Source organism: Herpailurus yagouaroundi, unplaced genomic scaffold (genome assembly GCF_014898765.1).
Source record: "Herpailurus yagouaroundi ecotype Mexico unplaced genomic scaffold, PumYag 163, whole genome shotgun sequence".
Lineage (NCBI taxonomy): Eukaryota > Metazoa > Chordata > Mammalia > Carnivora > Felidae > Herpailurus > Herpailurus yagouaroundi.
The window spans coordinates 60,960,478-60,980,048 of NW_024412404.1; the positions used below are offsets into that span (position 1 = coordinate 60,960,478).

General features: G+C 57.7%; 1 protein-coding gene across 2 annotated transcripts in view; it reads right to left on the bottom strand.

The window, feature by feature from the left end:
- Positions 1-864: 864 nt before the first annotated feature.
- Positions 865-19,571, bottom strand: part of CTBP2 (C-terminal binding protein 2) — a 146,505-nt gene continuing 127,798 nt past the window's right edge. For both annotated transcript variants that reach the window (XM_040486719.1, XM_040486718.1), the window contains 8 exons: positions 13,456-13,610; positions 13,119-13,263; positions 9,579-9,785; positions 6,128-6,342; positions 5,529-5,659; positions 4,844-4,971; positions 3,990-4,107; positions 865-2,293 (listed from right to left, as the gene is read on the bottom strand). In XM_040486719.1, coding sequence (XP_040342653.1) covers positions 2,113-2,293; positions 3,990-4,107; positions 4,844-4,971; positions 5,529-5,659; positions 6,128-6,342; positions 9,579-9,785; positions 13,119-13,263; positions 13,456-13,610 — 1,280 coding nt within the window. In that variant the 3' untranslated portion in view covers positions 865-2,112. The remainder of the gene's footprint in view (positions 2,294-3,989; positions 4,108-4,843; positions 4,972-5,528; positions 5,660-6,127; positions 6,343-9,578; positions 9,786-13,118; positions 13,264-13,455; positions 13,611-19,571) is intronic.

Genomic DNA, 19,571 nt, shown 5'->3' on the forward strand with positions numbered 1-19,571 from the left:
CCACGGACTGGAACCGGCCTTTTTGTTTCCGACTCTAGGCTCACCGTGTCCCAGACTTCGTCTGTGTTAAGGGAGCACTGCTCTCTTTAGGCAGGTGGGGAATCTCGTGTGCACGTGTCACGCCCTCGTTGCCAACATCCTGGTTATGACGAGGATGTTCAGCTCCCATTGGGTTTCCTGGGGTGGTGGGTCAGTTACCACGTGCTCCTGCCTGTCCAGAGGAGGCTGTTTTAATGTGATTTTTCTGGGAGGGCTGAGATGGGACCACCACCTTCACCCCGGTGAGGGAGGTTGATGCTTTGAAGACACCCTTTTCTTAACGGGAAGGGAGCGAGAGGGAGTTTGGTACCTGGAATTGGACTGGAGTGGTCGACTAGTACTTGCACAGGCCACGAGCACAAAGGGGCTTAATGCTAGTCAAGGAGGAAAATCCTTTACACCTAAGTCCTTAACAGATGGGAATGACTGATGTTACCATTTTACAACATTTCTTTGTAAATAGCATTTAAAAGAATTTTGAGATTCACTTCCCTTCCTGCATTAATGCTTGAGCCAGGTAATTTTGCTTTTGGGCAAATTAAAAGCAGAACTCTCTAACTTGACCAATTTTGTTTCTTGAATCGACTTAGTTCCATCTGAAGGATGGCATCATCTGATAGCGATGGGCTTCGTAATGTGAGGTTTTGACTTTTCCCGGGTGATCGTCCGCATTCTTGAGTCTGGTTATGAATAGGTAGAGAAGGAAACTGTTCACCTTTGAACCCTGCCTGAAGTAACAGGAATCGGAAACTGGCTGATCGAAAATGGATTTGCTTTTAAAACATCTCAAGTAGAGAACTTTTACATGGGTGAGATGTACTTGAATTTCAGAACTTAACAAATTTTTATTACTTTTTATTGAAAACTGCACTGAACGCTATATGTCCACCTTTACAATAAACAAATACAGGAACGGTGACTCACACGAAAACAAAACAGTTCCGATAGCCATTATTTTTCTGTTTGGGACAGTTTTAAAGGTTTTTTTTTTTTTTCTTTTTGTCACAAAAACAGGAATGTACCTATACAAAGGCTCAAAATAGGCCATCTTTTAAACAAAAAGGCGATGATTCACAAAAGACTATGAATATAACATGTAACTAGTTGATACAAATCTAATAGGATTTGTTAAAATCAGTCACATCTAATAACACACCTGAAGTGTTCTTGTATAAAATATCACGTGAAGAAAAGAAGACTTTATCAATGTCTAAAAAAGTGGGTTTGTTCATAGACAATCTGACAAGTTACCATAAAAAGTGTTTCCTGAGACATAAGGAAATGCAACATTATTTTTCTTGAACTCTTTTAGCTCAAGACTTTCCACTCAATAAAATAGCTGAGGATCTGAAACTGAGAAAATATATTTGAGTACAAACAGCTTGTGAAACTTAATACTTTTTTTTCTTTTTTTTTTTCTTTTTTTTCTTTTCTTTTTTTTTTTTTTTTGCATCATCAGAGGGTATTACTGACTTCACAACCAACTCTCCCACTCAGTATGCAGTTCAGATGGGAGAGAGGCTTCTGTACAGGAGGCTGTATGGTCCTCGATCCTATGCTTGCGGTTGTGTGACACAGGCCAACAGTCTCCTCCCCATCTTGTAGTAACTGAATCTTCCTATTAGCAAAAGAGGTCACCAGCCCCCACGGACCGAAGGGACTAGAGTCATAGGAGGGGGATTTCCTCTTAGCATTTTTTATTTTGACGTTTGGAACTTCAGATGCAACATTCTAGAGCAAGGTGTTGAGGACCTGCTGTGCCCAAGGGGCTGATAAAGGAAAAAGATCTATTTATTCTTTGTGATTTGATGCACAGATGAAGAACGTAACACACAATAACAGAAGTTGGTCGTTAATAAATCACGTCCTAGTCTTTTCAGCACTTCCGTAACCAGACGACAGCTTCTGCTTCCCCGCGTCTCGGCGTCTAACTCGTATGTAACACTGCGACATCAGTGAGGCGTGTCCGGAATCGGTTAAAAAGACGGTCAGATTCCTTTTCCTTAGTTCATCTATTTGTCACTGTCTCTTGGTCCCAGGTTTATCTGAAGGATGACCGTTCGTCATTCTCTGCTATTGCTCATTGGGGTGCTCTCTATTGTCCCCGTGTTTTGTAGGCTGGTTGGGAGAGGGAGCTTGGGAAGGGTGTGCCACGGTGGGGAGATTGTGAGTCACCGGGATGCCTCCGGGGATGATCCCTTCCATGGCCGCAGGAAGTCCTCCGGGAGCCACGCCCACGATGCCTGGCGGGTATCTGAGGAGCACACACAGAAAGGGCCAGTGAGTCCCGGGCTGGAAGTGGCCAAGCTCTTGGCTCTGCCTGCTTCGGGTTGGTTTTTTAGGAGTTACTTTGTCACCCCTTACCCCCAACGCAAGGAGACCTCTATGTGAAAAATCTAAAGCACGGACGTTTAACTCGCAATGAAGTCTGTTTAGTTCAATCTGGAAGCTTCCTGTCGCACAACAGGACCAGCCCGTACTACATTTGGGAAATACTTTGCACAAAAAAGACACATCGATGCTTTTAATGACTTGCCAACAGGCAGTATGAAGTCCTCTTTGATAGTTAAGTGCGGCCTCCTAGGCGAGCTAGCTCCGTGCTGTCGTGGCCTGGACACAGCGGCAGGGGGAGAGGGGAGCTGGTGGTGGGCCATCTGACGTCGCGGGCACACAAGTCGCTGTGTGTGCAAGGACACGTGGCATTAAGCCGCCTACAGAACATACGGTTCTTAGGCAAATGTGAGTCAGTGTATTTAAACATCCCTAGGATGAAACATACTTAGGGGCAGGTGCTTTAGAATTCCAAGACTCCTCAAAGGTATCAAGCCCTTTATTCCTGGCTCCCCTCCTGTAGCCTGTCACAACTGTTCAGTGCTCAAAAATCCCAGACTCGGGTGAATAGGATCCTGTGAGCGACAGCCCCTCAAGCAGAAGTATTCCGAGGGGCCACGGGGTCTTGGTCTGTCAAAAGTAAGAATTAACGCTGTGGCCTCTAAAGGACAACAGTGCGGAGCGGGAACCAGGGTCCAGCACTGATAGGGAAGCCAGGAGACCGTGAAGAAAGCAGCATAACTTCCCCCGAGTCCGGGCCTGCATGTGTGGTTCCCACTACACGAGCTGTGTTTCTATGTCCCCGGCCCGTGGTTAGAGCGGTGGTTTGCAACAGGGGATGTTAGGCAACAGCTAGAGCCATTTCCGGTTATTCCGGTTGGAAGTGCGAGGCACTGGTGGAGGGCAGGGCCTCCACTGCACGCCCCACGATGCACGGGACGGGTTCCCAGGAGAGAATGATCTGGCCTGGTATGTGAATATTGCCAGGGATGGGGCAACTGTGCGTTCCAGTAAACAAGACAAAGACTTCCTTCTGGAGTGCTCAAGGCTGCGGCTCCTTTATGAAGCAGGAACAGTGATTCTGTGAGCCCAGCACGGCGGGGAAAAGAGAGCCAGGGGAAATGACCACCAGTGAAATTCTGCTCCCTTCTAAGGGGCTGTGGCTCGTCTCCCCGGAGCAGATGCCCCTGCACTGCCTCCATCACACATGCCCCGGGCCAAGCTTTCTCGTCACTGAGAACCCGTGCGTTGCGGGCACTCTCCCCAGTCGAAAGCACCAGGCTCTGGGCCAGAGGATTCAAACCAGAAAGAGTCACCAACATGCCCTTTCACTTGAAAATCTTTCCGGTACCTTTTCACCTAGAAGCCCTCTGGTTTTGCAGTGGCCTGGAATGCAGTGGGGGTTCTGGCAGTGATCAGACCCACTCCTCCTTTTATAAATAGGAGCCCGGACTCGAGGCTGCATCCGAGAGTTGTGTTTGCTCCATAGAAATTGGGCATCGGAACGAAGGACTGTAGAGATCATGCCGGGAGCACTCAGGTCGGGTAGCTGATGCCACTCTCCTCCCATCTCCCCTGAGCGGCACACCAGCCTCGGCCAATGCCATCCCGCTCCTCACCTGTATGTGGCGCCATTGAGCTCCGGATGAATGGCTTGCTGATCTATTACTGACCAGGGCGCTGTTGTGACAAAGAACTCCTTGTTCACACAGTTTCTTAAGCTTTCGGGGATGCGACCTGGAACACGATGATTAAAATGAATCCTATGTGTTTAAAAAAATTTTTTTTTAATGTTTGTTTATTTTTGAGAGAGACAGAGACAGAATGCGAGTGGGTTGGGGCAGAGAGAGAGGGAGACACAGAACCCGAATCAGGCTCCAGGGCTCCGAGCTGTCAGCACAGAGCCTGACGCAGGGCTCGAACCCACAAGCCGTGAGATCATGACCTGAGCCAAAGTTGGGTGCTCAACCGACTGAGCCACTCAGGCGTCCCAGAATCCTATGTGTTTTGTAAGGAGTGAGTTAAATATTCTACTTCGTAGCTGGTACTGGTGAGAACCACCTACAATGTTTGAACTGACGGTAGTCTGACTGTAAAGTGTCTTTATAATAAGAGGGCCAACCCTTCGAGTTTCAGAAAATGTGCCGTGTTCCGGGGCCCACACACCAAACTCTTCACCCCAGACATCAGCCAGAGCACAAAGGAGCTCGGGGTCCCTCTGCAGTTCGCACGCTTATGATGGCCAACGAGAGAGGAAATTGGTTTTGTCTGAAATTCAGTTCAGGGCTCGAATAAACTGCGTCAATTCGTTCAAAATGGAATCAACTTGATCCCTAAACTCTCTCTGCCCGTCGCAAGCCTCCATCACCCCTCCCGCGCGCGCGCGCGTGTGTGTGTTACCGGTACCAGGAGCACCTGAACCGTGGGGCTCACGCCAGGCGCCGGCTGCAAGGGGTGCAGAGGGAGGGCTCACCTGTGATGGCCCGGCGGATCTCAGTGGCGGCTGCCTCCCGCATCTCCAGTGAGGCTTGCTCACTATACCAAGCTGTGTGGGGCGTACAAATGAGATTCGGTGCATCTTTCAAGGGACCCTGAGCAAAGCTGGACAAATGTACAAAAACGCAGCAAATGAGAAAATGTGAATATCAACCCCTATCCTATTCGTCAAAAGGGAGCTCCCGCCCGGGTGGAGGATGGGCTCTTTGGCTTGTGTAGAGGAACGTTTGGTAGTATGTCTCCTAAAGGCTGGGAGTTTAAGAACGTATCAAGACTTATAAAGGGTGTCAGGAGTAATCAGGGACTCAGAACGGAGGAGGAACCATCTACGCAGGACTGGCCAGCCGGTCTCTAAGAATCAATGGCCCAGGGGACAGAGGAAGCCTTGGCCGACCAACACACCATTCTTCCTTTTAGACGCCTTCTGCCTCCCCCCAGGGGGCCCCCTGGCCCTCCCACGCTCGCTTCAAGTACAGCATAGCCCTCAGGACAGAGGCCGGAGAATGTCTCTCCTTTCCTGCCCAAGGAGCTGCTTCTCTGGGAAAGTGCCCCAAGTTCACGGTGGAGGCGGGGGCAGCCAGGTATAGAAGTGGGCCCTGGGAGTTCCTGGAGTGAGGCCGGGAGCTGGGGTAACACGCGTGCCAGCAGCCCGCCAGGCTCACCTGAAAGGCTCCGATTCGTGCACGTCGAGGGCTGCCCCTCGTATCCTGCCTTCCTTGAGGGCTTGCGCTAAGGCCTTCTCGTCCACCAGCCCGCCGCGGGCCGCGTTCACTAGGAAAGCTCCTTGCCTCATCTGTGGGAAGAAGGAAGAGCCGTTAGATGCCACCACGCTGGAAGGCACCTGTACTGCGGTTTCGAGACGCCAGCCACGGCCCAGATGAGTTCTGTCCACCTGGCTACTGAACGCGTGTGCAGCACTTGGGAGGAAGGCAGTGTGGTGTCTCAGCGACAGCCGGAGGCAGCTGGGTCAGTTTCTGCCGATCCCGAGAGAGGGCCGGAGGGCAGGCCGGTTGGAGCCGTGACCGGTCCCCTGCCTGTCGCTGCCTGGAGGCCAAACCTCATTAAGGCAGGTCCCTGCTGGGTAGCTCCTGCCAGTCCCAGCTCCACCTGGCCCATCCTGCCGAAGGGCCTCACCTGGCTTCTCATTCACGTCTTAGGGGACTGTCTTCCTTTTTTGCCAGTGTGTCCACGGACCGTTTCCCGTCCCCCTTTTGGTTCTGATGGACGTTTCCGGGGGCTGAGGGGATGTAGGTCCCGTTACCTGCTTTATAGTAAAGTCATTGATGAGGTGGTGGTTATGTTCGTTGAGATTACAGTGCAAGGAGACACAGTCGCTCTGGTACAGTAAGTCCTGCAGGGTGTAGACCCTCTGTACGCCCAGGGACCGCTCTATCCCATCCTGCAAGTAGGGGTCATAAAATAGGACGCTGAATCCGAAGGCCTTGGCTCGAACAGCAACCGCCTGCCCCGTGCGACCTGTGCAGAGAGAGAGAGTCCGAGTGAGCGAGTGCGCGGCGCTCCGGGTGCCAGGCCTTGCGTGGGCCCCAGCGTCGCTGCCCCCGCTATTTCTGGGGGCCGGAGCCGGCACCTGGACCCAGCCCTGTGCCCAACGCTTGGGGACGCTGCAGGCTTGCGCTGCTCAGCTTAGTGGGGCTGCAGGGGGTGGCCGGCTTCCTGGGTGAAGAGGAAAGGGCTTTTTGCTTGCATTGGGGTACTTTTTTTTTTTTTTTTAACTTCCTATTACGTACATTTTAAACCCAGACAGGGTGTTCTAGTGAACTCCACCTACCCCAGCCATCAACGATATCCTCGAGGTCACGAATCACCCCTCCCCTCTGTTTCCGTGGGCACAGCAGGCTTCCTAACCTGGGCTTGCTTTCTCTAGACATCGAGGGCAGGAGCCGGGAACGTTCTCTTGCCAATTAGCAATGGGTTTGCTCCCGGAAGGGGCAAAGCAATCGACACGAACCAGGGGAGAGCGGCCTGGACACAAACTGGCGAGGGGAACCGCTTTGACGGGGGGCCCCCCCCCCCGGAGGCACGTCCCTGTCGGGCTAATTCTCAGGTGTGTGGGGGTGCCCCGACCCGCGGGGGAGGCCCCACACCCCTCTCTAAGCAGGTCAGAACCCCGTACCACCTACCGGGACACGGAGGCCTCCCTGACTCCCACGCGGCGGTCATTGGCACAAACCCCCCGAACCCCAGGGGCGGCGAGCAAATCCTGCTTTCCAGAGCGGTTTTCGGCTTGAAAACGCAGTGGTGTGAGTGATGCTTGCACGGGCTCGGGCGGGAAGTGTGCACAGTCCATCTTTATCTAAAACCACTGCTCAACTGTGCAGGGGAGGGGAGGGGAGGGGAGGGGAGGGGGGGGGAGGGAGGGACAAGGAAGGTGTCCCTTTCCAAATGAGGAAGCCCGCGTGGGGGCGACTTGGTGGCGGAGGTTTCAGGAGGTCATTCTGTAGGACGGCCGCAGGGTGATCAGCAGCTGGCCGTCCCTCCTGGCCCCCTCCTTCCACGTCCCCGCTTGGATGCGGTGAAACACGAACCCCAGCCACACCCCCCCCCAGGGGAGGCAGGTGACCTGAGGTGACACGCTGGAGGCGGGTGTGGCAGTGGCCTACAAGACCCCCGATGCACCTGAAATACGGGACCACGGGCCCCCACGCAGGGCGGCTGGGGGCTCACACCCAACAGTGAGGCCCCCACCCTTCCCCCACCTCACAGGCCCCCAGCCCCCTGCTTTACTTCCACGTCCTGACACACTTTGCTTCAGATGGGGTTTCCCGGCTGCGGCTCTGGGGGCCGGAGAGCAGCCCGCCCAGATTTCACCAGGGGCGCTGCTACCGGTGCGTGACTTCCCTGACCCTCACCTTTTCCCAGGCTTCAACCTAGGCCGTGAGGTGTCATGAAAGTCTCTACAAAACTGGAGGACTTCACTCCGTTCCTGACTTGCTCAAGACGGAGCCCTGCAGGAGGAAGGGCCAATGGCCTCGGCCTTCAGAAAGCATACAGATGTCGTCACCATTGGCTGGCTGGCCCTTCCAGTTTTTGTGCAACTTCCCAACTTAGTGGCTGTCCTCGAGCACCGTCCCACCGCCAGCCCGGGCTGGGGCCACGCTGGGACCTGCCCGCCGCACGCTCCAGGTTCTGCTGCGGCTCCCCAGCCAAGCCCCGGGCAGGCGAAGGCTTTCGGCCCCCGAGGCAGCCGTGGCAGTCAGGCCGCCTACCTCTGCGCCCCCTCCCACCCCCTCCCAAAGCTGCAGTTCTGGAAGGCGGCAAAGAGACGTCACAATCAGAGTGCATGGAGAATGTGGCAGGTGCTGGATTATAGTCTGGGGCACACGGGGCTCAAACCATGGGACTCGAGATACTGAAAGGGTCTTCAAAGGATGGGTGGCCTTCGAAGGGCTCGGCCAAAGAAACGACCCCAGGAAGAGCTTGGGGCCCGTGGCTGCTACCACGGGGCTGGGCCGCTGCGGGGGTGAAGGATGTGTGACGGGGGTGCCTGGGGGGCTCCGTCGGTTGATCTGACTCTTGATTTTGGCTCAGGTCACGATCCTGTGGTTCGTGAGTTTGAGCTCTGCGTCGGGCTCTGTGCAGACAGTGCGGGGCCTGCTTGGGATTCTCTCTCTCCTTCTCTGCCCCTCCCCCACTTGCACATCCCTCTCTCTCTCTCTCTCTCAAAATAAATAAATAAACTTAGAAAAAAACCAGAAGAATGCCCAATGTTCTAAGTAAGAACCACGTCCAAGAGCCACTTGGCAGAACGGGAGGCCTCCGGGCACCAGCAGAGGGCGCCGCGGGCTTCACACTCCGCATGTGCGTCTCCTACGGTCCTTTGTAGGAAAGTACGCCAGCCTCCGTCGTACATAGTTTTAGAATTCCTGCGTGAGTGTGATCACCCCCGACACCTGGGTTCTTAGACCCCGGGAGTTAGAAAGATGTGCGCCCCCTGAAGAAACCCAGCTCCTCCTGCCTTGTTCAAGCTGGCACCCGGGCCGTCCCAGCAGTCCTGACCCTTGGTCTTCTGGAAGCAGAGCCCTGAGCTAAGGATAAGTGACGGTTTGGGGAGCCCTCTGGAAGCCAGCCCAGCACTTACTACCCGGGCCGTGCTTCTCATGCCTTCTTTGCGTCCTAAGAGGCAGCCCTGTGTATTGCTTCCTTCCCGATGTACAGACTGGGACACTGAGGCAGGGAGGTCGGTTAATCTCCTCAACCATGGAGTGGCCAAGTGGTGGGGAGGAGACTCAGCAGACACAAGCAAGCACCCCCGCCCCCCCGCCGTGCGCAGTGTGGGACCCACCTGAGCCCCTGTGTTGCTGACGCTGCATCATCGGGCTGCTTCCTGTCATAGCCCACCTGGTCCTTGATAACCTGCCCCAAATACGCCCCGGGCCACCGGCTGTCGCCAGGAAGACCTCTTCCTGCCCCCCGACCCCAGGTGAGCTTTCTAAGCTGGTGACCTGACCATGCCACCCGTGCCAGCGTCTGGCTCAAGATCCTTCAGTGACGCCCTGCTGTCACCCCGGCCTGGTGCGCGGGGAACTCGTCCACTTGGCTCAGCCCCTCCTGCCACCCACCCAGCCACGGCAGACACAGCCGCCCAGACGGGGGAGCTCCCTCATCGGTCTCGCCCCCACCAGCCTTGGCTCCTCCAGCTCCCAGGGGACCGGCCACGGTGGGCGGGGACAGGGCTGGGCAGCGCCACATACCGAAGCCGATGAGGCCCAGCGTCTCCCCGCGGATGCGGGCTGCTCCCGAGGCGACCTCCCGGATCTGCTCGACGCTCTGGACCCGCGTGCCTTCCCGCAGCGCCTGGTACAGCCACGTGTTCCTCCGGTACAGGTTGAGGATGTGGCAGATAGTCGAGTCGGCCGTCTCTTCCACCGCCGCGGACGGGATGTTGCACACGGCGATCCCTGGGGAGGACAGGGCCGGGCCCAGTTCTGTGGGGAGGCTCCGGGACTCCGGGGCACCCGGCTGAGGGGCGGGGGCGGCAGGCAGAGGGGCCGCAGACCGCGACCCCAGGCAGGGCCGGGTCTCCGAGGCCTGCCTGTCGCCTCGGGGATGCTGATCCCCCCCGCCCCCGGCTCTGACGCTCAGGGGCCTTCAGCCCCCAGGCTTGGCTCACCCCCAGGTCCCCTACCCGTCCCGCGTCCGGCCCCCCCTTTGCTTCTAGACCCTGTGTTTCTGGGAAGCAAGCAGTGGGCAGCTGGTGAGGGCGGGCCCACAGGCCCTGTGGCCGAGAGCCTGAAGGAACCACCCGAAGTCTTGGGCAGGAAGCGCTGGGAAACAGGACCCAGGGCCATCCGTAACGAGCACCCCCATTCTAGCAGCTGTGTTTCCACCCCATGAGGGCTGCCCAGAGGGCCAGGGTCTCAGCGACGCCCTCAGGAGGACCGCTCAGAGGACGAAAGCGCCCACGAGCACATCATTCTACCTGGCCCATCTGGTCACGGCCACCTGCAGGGGGACGAAGCGTCTGACATCCTGGCTGACCAACCTTCCCCAAGCTGGAGGTCAGTCGTCTTGTGGAACAGCCACGGTGTGGCCTACACTTGACTTGAAATAGCCGGGCCTACAATTCGGGCAGCCCTGGAAGCCATGGTTTATCAGTCTGGACAGATGGAGGCAGATGCCAGGATTTAAGGGAACCTTCTGGCATTTGGGCTGGTTTTCATTCCTCTGAGGAACCTGAAGTGTTCCGGCCAAAGCCCAGCAGGCCAAGAGCTGAGCGCGGACCCTCCACCCCCCTCCCCCGCCTGAGCCCCGAGAATGGCTGTACCCTGGGAGGGGATGTCCCAGAGAGGGGTCCCCAAGAGACAAAGGACTGTCCAGCCCTGAGGGCAACGGCACCTTCCTCCAAAAACTCTAAAGCCTCGCCAGCCCTCTAGAGGTGCCGACTCTTTCTAAACCCTCGGCAGATCGGTGGGCGTGGTCGAGTCAGGGCAATTCTCCACAGGCTTTTAGGACAAGCTTCTAACGCCCACAGGGCAGGAGTGGCAGCTGCCTGACCCCAAGAGCTGAGCTGCTTTTTCAGTCCATGTTTTCACTCTCCACGGTCACCCCTGCAGAACCAGAGATAAAGGAGTTTGCTAGAAAGGCACACCAGGTGAGAGCCTGCGGGCTCCATGCCCTGGGGCCTCCAGCAACCTCCCACCTCCCCCAGTCCAGGCCTAGGCAGGTGCCACCTTTGCTTCCTGAGCATCGCCCTGCTCTCAACCCAGACCACCCATCTCAGGGCCTCCAGTGTGGCGGTCTGGTCCCCAGACGGCTCCAGTGTGCCCCGGGAAGGGAGCGCCCGCCCAGCAATGCCGCACCGCAGGCCCGACCCAGGACAACCCGCAGCCACGGGCCATTCTGTCCTCACCTGCGGAAGGTCTGGGTACAGAATGATCTGGGAAGTGCAACCTGCAGACAGGACAGAGGCCCAGAGGCGTCCCCGGGCAGCTCCCGCATCAGACCGCATCAGGATCAATGAAAACACCAGGGCCGACATCCTTTAACGTTGTTCAAAACCGCAGGCCCCTGGGAACACCACCTCCTGGGGCCAGTGCGGACGTGCAGCCGGGTGAGGTGAGCACCTCTGGTTTTAGGGAGATGAGGGTCCCCTCCAGGCCCTGCCCGGCTGCGTGGTGGCATTTGCCAAGGGGAGGGGTGGCAAGTTTTGCTCAGGAGAACTTCCTGTATCTCGCTGGAGAGAAGTGGCTGGTTCCCGTCGAGGAAACTCAACACGAACATTTACCTTGAACCCAGGAGGCTGTGGCTGCCAGGAGCGGTTGGGGGGGGGGGGCCCCCCAGAAACGCTGAAGAAATGGGAAGGCGTGCACAGGTACGCGCATCTGAGGACCCCCCCAGCCCATTAAACCACATTCTCCGTCGCTGATTGAACTTGGGATCTCAGCTCTACCAAGAGCACAAAATGAGTCTGGGACGTGAGGTCACCCCTTCCAGAGGGGTGCTGAGAGGAGCGGGGACCCAGGAAAGCCAGCGTCATCTCCCAAGCCACCTGCCACCCCGCCCCCACTTCCAGGAGGGGGCAGGGGAAGGAGGCAGGTGTTGGGGAATGACCACCTCTCGGGTTCACCTGCGGGGCAACCCCACCTGCCACACGCACGTTCCCAGAGCACCTGGAACCACTACATAGCGGCACGGCAGGCTCAGCACCAGACAGGCTCCGCCATGGCCAGGCTCCCTCTCCCCAGCTCACCCTGTGGCTCAGGTATCAGGTGCTCCCCCAGTTCAGGGGAGGGAGCTAACCATTCAGAGAAACCCGGGACCTTCACTCAGAAGTCCGGGCTTGGACCTTGGGAGAGGAGACTGGGGCCCGCTGGGGTTCCCAGGGCTGAAAAGGCAGCAGGTGGGCACCTGAGCCGAAGCCAGGGCTGCAGGACGCCTGCTGCACGTGCCGGCACGTCCCTGGGGCCCACAGGGTGCTCAGAAGGCGCTGAGAGGCTGACTTGGGGGGGGGGGTGGTGGGGAGGAAGACAGACCCCTGGCCCGTAGACAGCCCACCAGGGCCTCAGCACAGCCAAGGGCTGGGGGACTGGAAGGGCCTGGGTTCCTAGATTAGCAGCCTTGTGGCCTCGGGGCACCCTGCTCCTCACCAGGCACAGCACCGGCCCTCGCACCAAGGAGCAGATCCGGCGTATTTCAAACACACAGCAAGGACAGTGACCAGGGAGCTGATGTAGAGGGACCTTGGAGCCTCCCAAAGAGAGCAGGACAGCCCGGGGATGCTTACTATCAATGCTCTGCAAACACCCGACGCATAACGGAGTCCACACCAGGTGCTGGGACAGGGAGGCCACGGTGCCACGGGCCTACCCCGGGGCGCCCACTTCCCACCTCTGCCCTTCTGTGGTAACCCCCAGCGACAGGGCTGGACAGGAGGTGCCGGCATCTGTGTGGACAGCAGCCTCTGGGAGGAGGAGGGTGGGGGGGCTCCGTGCCAGGACCGGAGGAGACCTACGGCCCCCCACTCCCCAAGGCCTGAGCCGCGCTCCCGGCATTGGTATTTCCGGATGATGGGTCCGCGCTGGCCAACACGGACCTGTGGCCACACACACACACACACACACACACACACACACACACGGTCCCCTCTGCAGGGAAGGGCTCCCAGTTCGTCTGGCTTCAGGTCCCTCACTTGCGAAGGCCGAGGCGAGCACAGCCACCAGGCGGGGCCGCCTGGCAAGGTCACCTCCCTGCGGCCAGAGAGGCAGGCGTGCGACCCAGCCCCGGGCACTCACCGAGCTCACCGGCAGCCTTGATGTCAACATTGTCGTAGCCGCTGCCTATCCGCACGATCACCCTCAGGGCCTTGAACTTCTCCAGGTCCTCCCTGGTGAGGGTGATGGTGTGGTACATCATGGCGCCAACAGCTTCATTTAATACCTGTGACGGGGGAAGCAGAACGCAGGCTGGAGCCTCGCCCCGTGTCCCCCATCGCCCTCGAGCCCGCAGCCAAGGATTTCAGCAGGGAAGCGACCGGCTGAGTGGCCCGTGGTTGTGCCGGGACTCTGCTGGTGACAACGGGGGGGCGGGGGGGTTAGGGTTGGCCTGGGTGGGGGGATGGGGGGCGCCCACCTTCTCATGGATCTCCTGAGTGGACTGTGCGTCACAGAAGGCCACGGTGGCCAGGTCCTTCAGGATGGGCATCTCCACGGTGCAGTCTCTCCCATCGAGCAGCGCCACCAGGGGGCGGGGGTGCAGGGGGCCGTTCATGATCTGGGGGCGGATGCCTGTGAGGACGGCAGGGTGATGCAGCAGGTGGGCAGGGTGGCCTGTCCTCCACTGGCGGCTCTGCTCCGCCCCCACTCACACCTGTCGGCTCCACCCCTACCCACCTCCATCAGGCGCGGGGGGGTGGGGGGGGTACTCCACAGCTCCCTCCCTACTCCCTGGGCCCCCTGGTTTCAAAGACCGCGGACTACTTGGGAGTCACTGGGGAAGATTCTGGGACGAGCCAAGGAGACCCAGAGAGAACATCTGTCCGCCGGGTCTGTCCAGGTGGGGGTCCGAGGGGGACCTGGGTCTCGGTGAGCCATCTCCAATGCTGTGCACAGGAACCACCGTGGTTCATAACTCCACCGCCATGTGGAATCAGGCCAACAAGACACAACTGCCCCCTGCACCTGCTGGGGCCTGCGGGGGGGGGGGGGCTCCCCTCTGCTTCCCTGCCCCCACCTGCCCCCACTGTCCTTCCAAACAAACAAGAGGGACAGGTCATGGCTCCTGAGGAAATCCCTGGTAGAAACAGGCACCCTGGGCTCAGCTCATGACCCCTCTTCACCTGGGCCAGGTGGTGGGAGTCGTGCATGAGGGCGCACAGCTCTCTGGCTGGGGACTCGGGAGAGCAGAGAATTTCTCCGAGGACAGCAAAGCGAGCAGCCCCTCCTCGGCCGGGTACCAGCATGTCAGGTCACGTGTCCTGCTGCCGTCAGACCAGGGACACCTGTCCCCACAGCTTGGGGGGTGGGGGCCAGGAGGCAGGCGGGGCCAGTTCTCCCTACACACTGCCGAAGTGCGGACTGTCCCCCTGCTCCAGGCCGACCAGCTGGCCCAACAGGGCAGAGCAACACCCCCAACCCAATCGAGAGAGGAGCGGAAGCCTGAGGTAGGCGCCCGAGGCTGCGTGTGAGCCCTGGCACGTCCTCCCCGGTGATGCGGGAGCAGCATTTTCTCCAACAAAACCATTCCCTTCAAATCCACATGCTGGCAAGTCTTGGACCTCGTGCCCTCCCGCCCCGCCACCCCCACCCCCCTGTGGGACCCCGGGACCCAGACGGCCAAGGTGGAATGACTCCCGCTTTCTCGACACATCACGTGTGGACTGTCACAGGCTACAAGTAAAAAGGAGAAAGCTTCCCGCACATCTTCTGCTTTCAGATGTCAGGACAGGCTTGGACAGTGACCGGCACGTCAAGGCCAGGCTCAGTCTGTCTCGTTTCCTTCTTGCACAGAATGTACTTGTGCCGGCTCACGGGGCCTGCTGGGCATGGCTGGGCTCCTGGAGCCCCTGCCAGGAGCATGTGACGTTCCGGCCCTGGTGGCCTTTGTGTGACCACGGGGCATGGGGTGAAGGCTCCGGCAGAGGCTTGCACAGGCTGCGCTCAGCTGCGTGGTCTCCCGAAAGGTTCCTCTCCTGCCAGCCCTGCAAAGGCTGCTGGGGGTGCCAGTCGGGGCCCCAGACACGCGAAGCCCCTGCATGGCCAGAGAGGGCTCATCACGCAATGCGACATGCTTATGTAAGAAGCCGAAAGCGAAATCCCCACCTGGAGCCGTGTCCACGTTCCCACCAGCACGTGGAGGTGGGGAGGGTGTCCCCGTGGTGCCCACATGACCGCTGCAGTGGCCTCTCTGCCCCGGGAGAGCACTCCCACGCCACAGCTGCGGCCTCCTGGGACAATCACCTCATTGAACGAGGAGTAGAGAAAAGGCTTTTGTCCTGGCCTCAGAAGGGGCCAGGGCGCAGGATTCCTCTGGGCAGCGCTTTCTCCATCCTGGGCCGGGTTGCACCCAGTGATCCAGTCCCTCCCAGTCTGCGAGTGCCAACAGCACTCCTGCCTAACCCACGCGGCTCCCCAGCGCAGGGCAGTCAAGCGAATCGAGCCCAACAGCCTCGGTACCAGGCAGGAAAACAGGGACTCCCCCACCCCACGACTTCATCAGACCTCACCCCGCATGGCAGGTGGGGATCAGGGTGCCGAGGCGGTTTGTGGGCAGGGAGGGGTTGGTGAGCCCTCTGATGGCATTCTTCTTGGCTCAACTGGCAGGTAAGCCCCACAAGAGGTCAAGAGGAGTGTGTGCAAATGGGAAGAAGGATTCCCCAGAGACCAAGGGTGCCATCTTGAGACAAGCCCCCCAAGACCCCGCCCTTTACCCCAACTCTGCAGAAGGAAGTGATGGACAGTCATTCACACGGTGGCCTACACCCTCTCATTTCATCCCTGAGATGGCAGCACCGTCCCCTTTAACAGATGAGAACACTGAGGCACAGAGTGGAAAGCGGCCCCTGGAAAGGGGGCGGGGGGGGCTCGACGTGCTCCCTAAAAAGCTCTTACCTCTGCCCGTCCTTTTGGCCAACGAAAGGGTGAGACTTTGACCCGTCCTTCTTCCACCAGATTCTTCTGCCCCTCCCCCTACCCGCTACCAATCCCAGGGGCGGACTCCCATGGACTGGGGGTCTTCCACTGTGTGGTCAGATTGGCCCACCTGTCCCAAGCTGGCCCCCCTACAGGGTGCAGAACACCCTGACTTGCCTCTGAAGGAGCTGGCAAACGTGTTAATCAGACAATGTTTGCAGAGTTCAAGATCATAGTCAGAAACCCAAGTTGTTAATTAAAAAGCAACCACAGAGGAAGACGCCGGGCAGGCACAAGGCAGGCATCTAGAGCTATCCAAGACATCTGTAGAGGCCGAGGGCCCTCATCACAAGATGTCCATCCACAGCATCAGCGCATGGATCCCGTTACCTGGGCAACACGCTCCAGGTTGCCTAGCGATCGCCCCCCTCCCTGGCTTGGGTCGCCTCCTCTTTGGCGAAACCCACCCTTTGCCCTCGTTCAGGTTGGGCACGCAGAATGCAGCTGAGGCTTGTGCAGGAGACCCAGGGGCTCTCAGCGGAGGCCCCAGGCTCAGATACGGGCTGCAAGGCCTTATGGGGAAGCAGGAAAGGGCAAGGCACAGGGGGTTGTGCTGGGAACGGATGCTGAGGCGGGGGTGGGGGGCAGCTGCATGGGAGGCGGGTATGGGTGAGACCCACACGTGTCCTGCGTGAAGTGTGGGGGCCGCGGGAAACCCCACTGCTGAGGAGGAGAGAGAGCTGAGCCAGGCACTGCCAAGATTCACTTCCAGTGAGGAAGGGACCATGCCATACATGTTCCCTCAGTCACAGCAGGGACTCGTCGACCCACTCACCAGGGAATCCAGTTTAATTCAAGCCACCCTGCTGCCCAGCACCTGCTGTCCCGACAGTGTTGCTGAAGTTGGGGTAGAGGTTCCCAGAAGACCCCAGAAAATGCCAGCGAAGGGAAGTTGCAAACAGACTTGCCACGTTGCCTCATATTAACCAACGTACTTTTCATCGCTTCTGACGTTTTGAGTAATTTTTAGTATTAGGATGTAATGGACGGGTTGTTGCAAATAACCCCTTAAGGGACTAGGGGAAAGGGGGTACCCAGGGGCAAGGGCGAACCCTAGGCCTGGAGGGAGTGCCCCATTTCCTCTACAGCCAGGGGATTTGGAGAGGAGAAAGCCAAGGCACAATGAATTTTTAAGGAAAATTGACTAAAAACTGAGGTCTGTGACCAAAAGCTAGGGTACCGATAAGCAGACACTGCTCAAACCTCCAAAGGTGACATTCAGAAGCTCACAATGTCACTCTTATTCCCATGTCACGGCCAGGACAGAGCCAAGTACGACCACATCCCGCACCAAGGAACAACACAGAAACAAGGAGAGAGCCCCTCACACAGTCCCAGAGACCCAACAGAGCCTGAGGAAACACCTGCTGAGGAGGATCTGAGGGTCCTGGTGGCCCTCTAGTCAACACGACTACTCCCTTTCTACAAGCTTGCCTCATCTATCTCAGGACAATTCCGGCTGCAGTTGGACACATCGCAAAAAATATATCACCACACTCCTTTCAACAACTTGTCCAGCATTAACCTTGCAGGGCTGGCTCCCCTGCTGTCAATTACTTGCTGGTTTCAGGCTCGCCTCTGCACAAGCAGGAACGTGTTCATCATCAGGGACGCAGTGCCCCAGCTCGAGGCCAGCTCCAATGGCCGTCCTCGGGCGCGGTATTACTTACAGCAGGAGCTGCACACAAAAAATGGTGAAATTAGCCATTCAGTGGAAAACAATGACGAAGCCAGGGCGCAATGCTGATCGTCTCGGGAAAGACAAGTCCACTGGCCTCATGGATTCAGGAGGAGGAGAGGGAGGTCCCCGGGCAGGACACTGGCAGCTCTCTGGCCACCCGACCGGAATAGCACCCGATTTCTTCTAAGGAGCTGCTGCTTCTACGGGTGACACAGGCTGACAGTCTACAGGGTTGCAGTCGGACTAATGGCACCAGCTTCCCTAAGCAGAGTGACCGAGGGGAACCAGGCTGATCCTGCCACATGGAACAGTCCTGTGGGGTTTCTGAGACACATTTTCGGGCTCTCCTGGACACGGTGTGAGTTCGGCTGACATGCTTTCTACAGAACCATGCAACGTGTCTGAAGACCCGAGTTGGTTTCTGTTGCTTGCGACTCAAGAACCAAATGCCTGAGGTTTTTTTTGATTTTGCTCTTTTAAGATTTCAAGAAACTCTGCAGTTTTACCCCAAAGCAAAGAGGCCACAATGAACATGTTTCGTCCGGCAGGCAGAGGCCTCTTTTTACAACCGACCGGATTTTGCCAAAGCACCCCTGCCCTGCACGCCTAGCCAGAGGCCCTGGAGCCAATCGAATAAAGGGGTTGTCAGTTCCTATCGCAAGGTGGTCTGGAAGGTGGGGAGAGGAGACGCGGCCTCACAAAGTCCCAGAGGTCCGCCGTGGGCGGGAGAGGGCACTCAGATCTGGACTTGCAGCCTCTGCAGCCCAGACCACTTCACTAGGGTCTGACCATGTGACCACGTTGCCCACCACCCCAAGAACAGCATCCCCTTAAGTGCGGGTGCCCCCCAATTAAAAAGCCACTTCCTGCCACCTTGCACGAACCAGCCCTCATTGGCTGGGCTCAGCAGTCCCGGTTTCTAGAAGGCCAGACACAGAATCTGATCTTGGGTCTGATAAGGAGCATATTTCACAGGCTTGCATTTCTACAATCTAGAGCTCAAACTCATGACCGGGGCCCAGCTGGGGACCAGATGCTGACTCTGGGTCACAAATGAACCTGCATCTGAAACTCGGCATTAAACTTGCAGACATGATGCGCTCAGTCGGTCGAGCGTCCGACTTCGGCTCAGGTCAGGATCTCACGACTCGGGAGTTCGAGCCCCGCGTCGGACTCTGCGCCGACAGCTCGGAGCCCGGAGCCTGCTTCGATTCTGTGTCTCCCTCTCTCGCTGCCCCTAACCCACACTCTGTGTCTGTCTCTCTCACAAATAAACAAACAAACAAAAAACTTGCAGACATGGCTGTGCTGGGGGTGAGGGTGGGTCCATCCATCTACCGCGGTGCTCAGTGTTTTGGAACCTGGCCTGGTGATGGAGGTTGTGGCATCCTGGGTCTCGGTGCGAGGTCTCCTTGCTTGTAAACACGTTTACCCGTGGAATAAAAACCGCTCGAAACTGTCAGACACGGGATCTCGACAAGTGTCCTGTGGTTGGCTGCAGTTTGCTCAGAAAGCGGATCTGGAGAGCCAGCAAGGGCACAGTGACCGTCCCCGGAGGCCCAGGGAAGGCCCCGCGCACACGGCAGCTACTTTTGCCCTTCACGAGAAGTGACATGGGAGAAGACAAGGCCGAGAGACCTCAAGGCAGCGAGCGTAGTAAAATGTGTGTTAAGTGTGGCACTGTTCTATTTAAAAAAAAAAAAAAAAAAAAAAAAAAAAAAAAAATTTTTTTATGTGTATTTATTTTGACAGAGAGAGAGAGAGAGAGAGAGAGAGAGAAAGAGAGAGAGAGCGCGCGCGCGCACGAGTGGGGGGAGGGGCAGAGAGAGAGGGAGACACAGAATCGGAAGCAGGCTCCAGGCTCTGAGCTGTCGGCA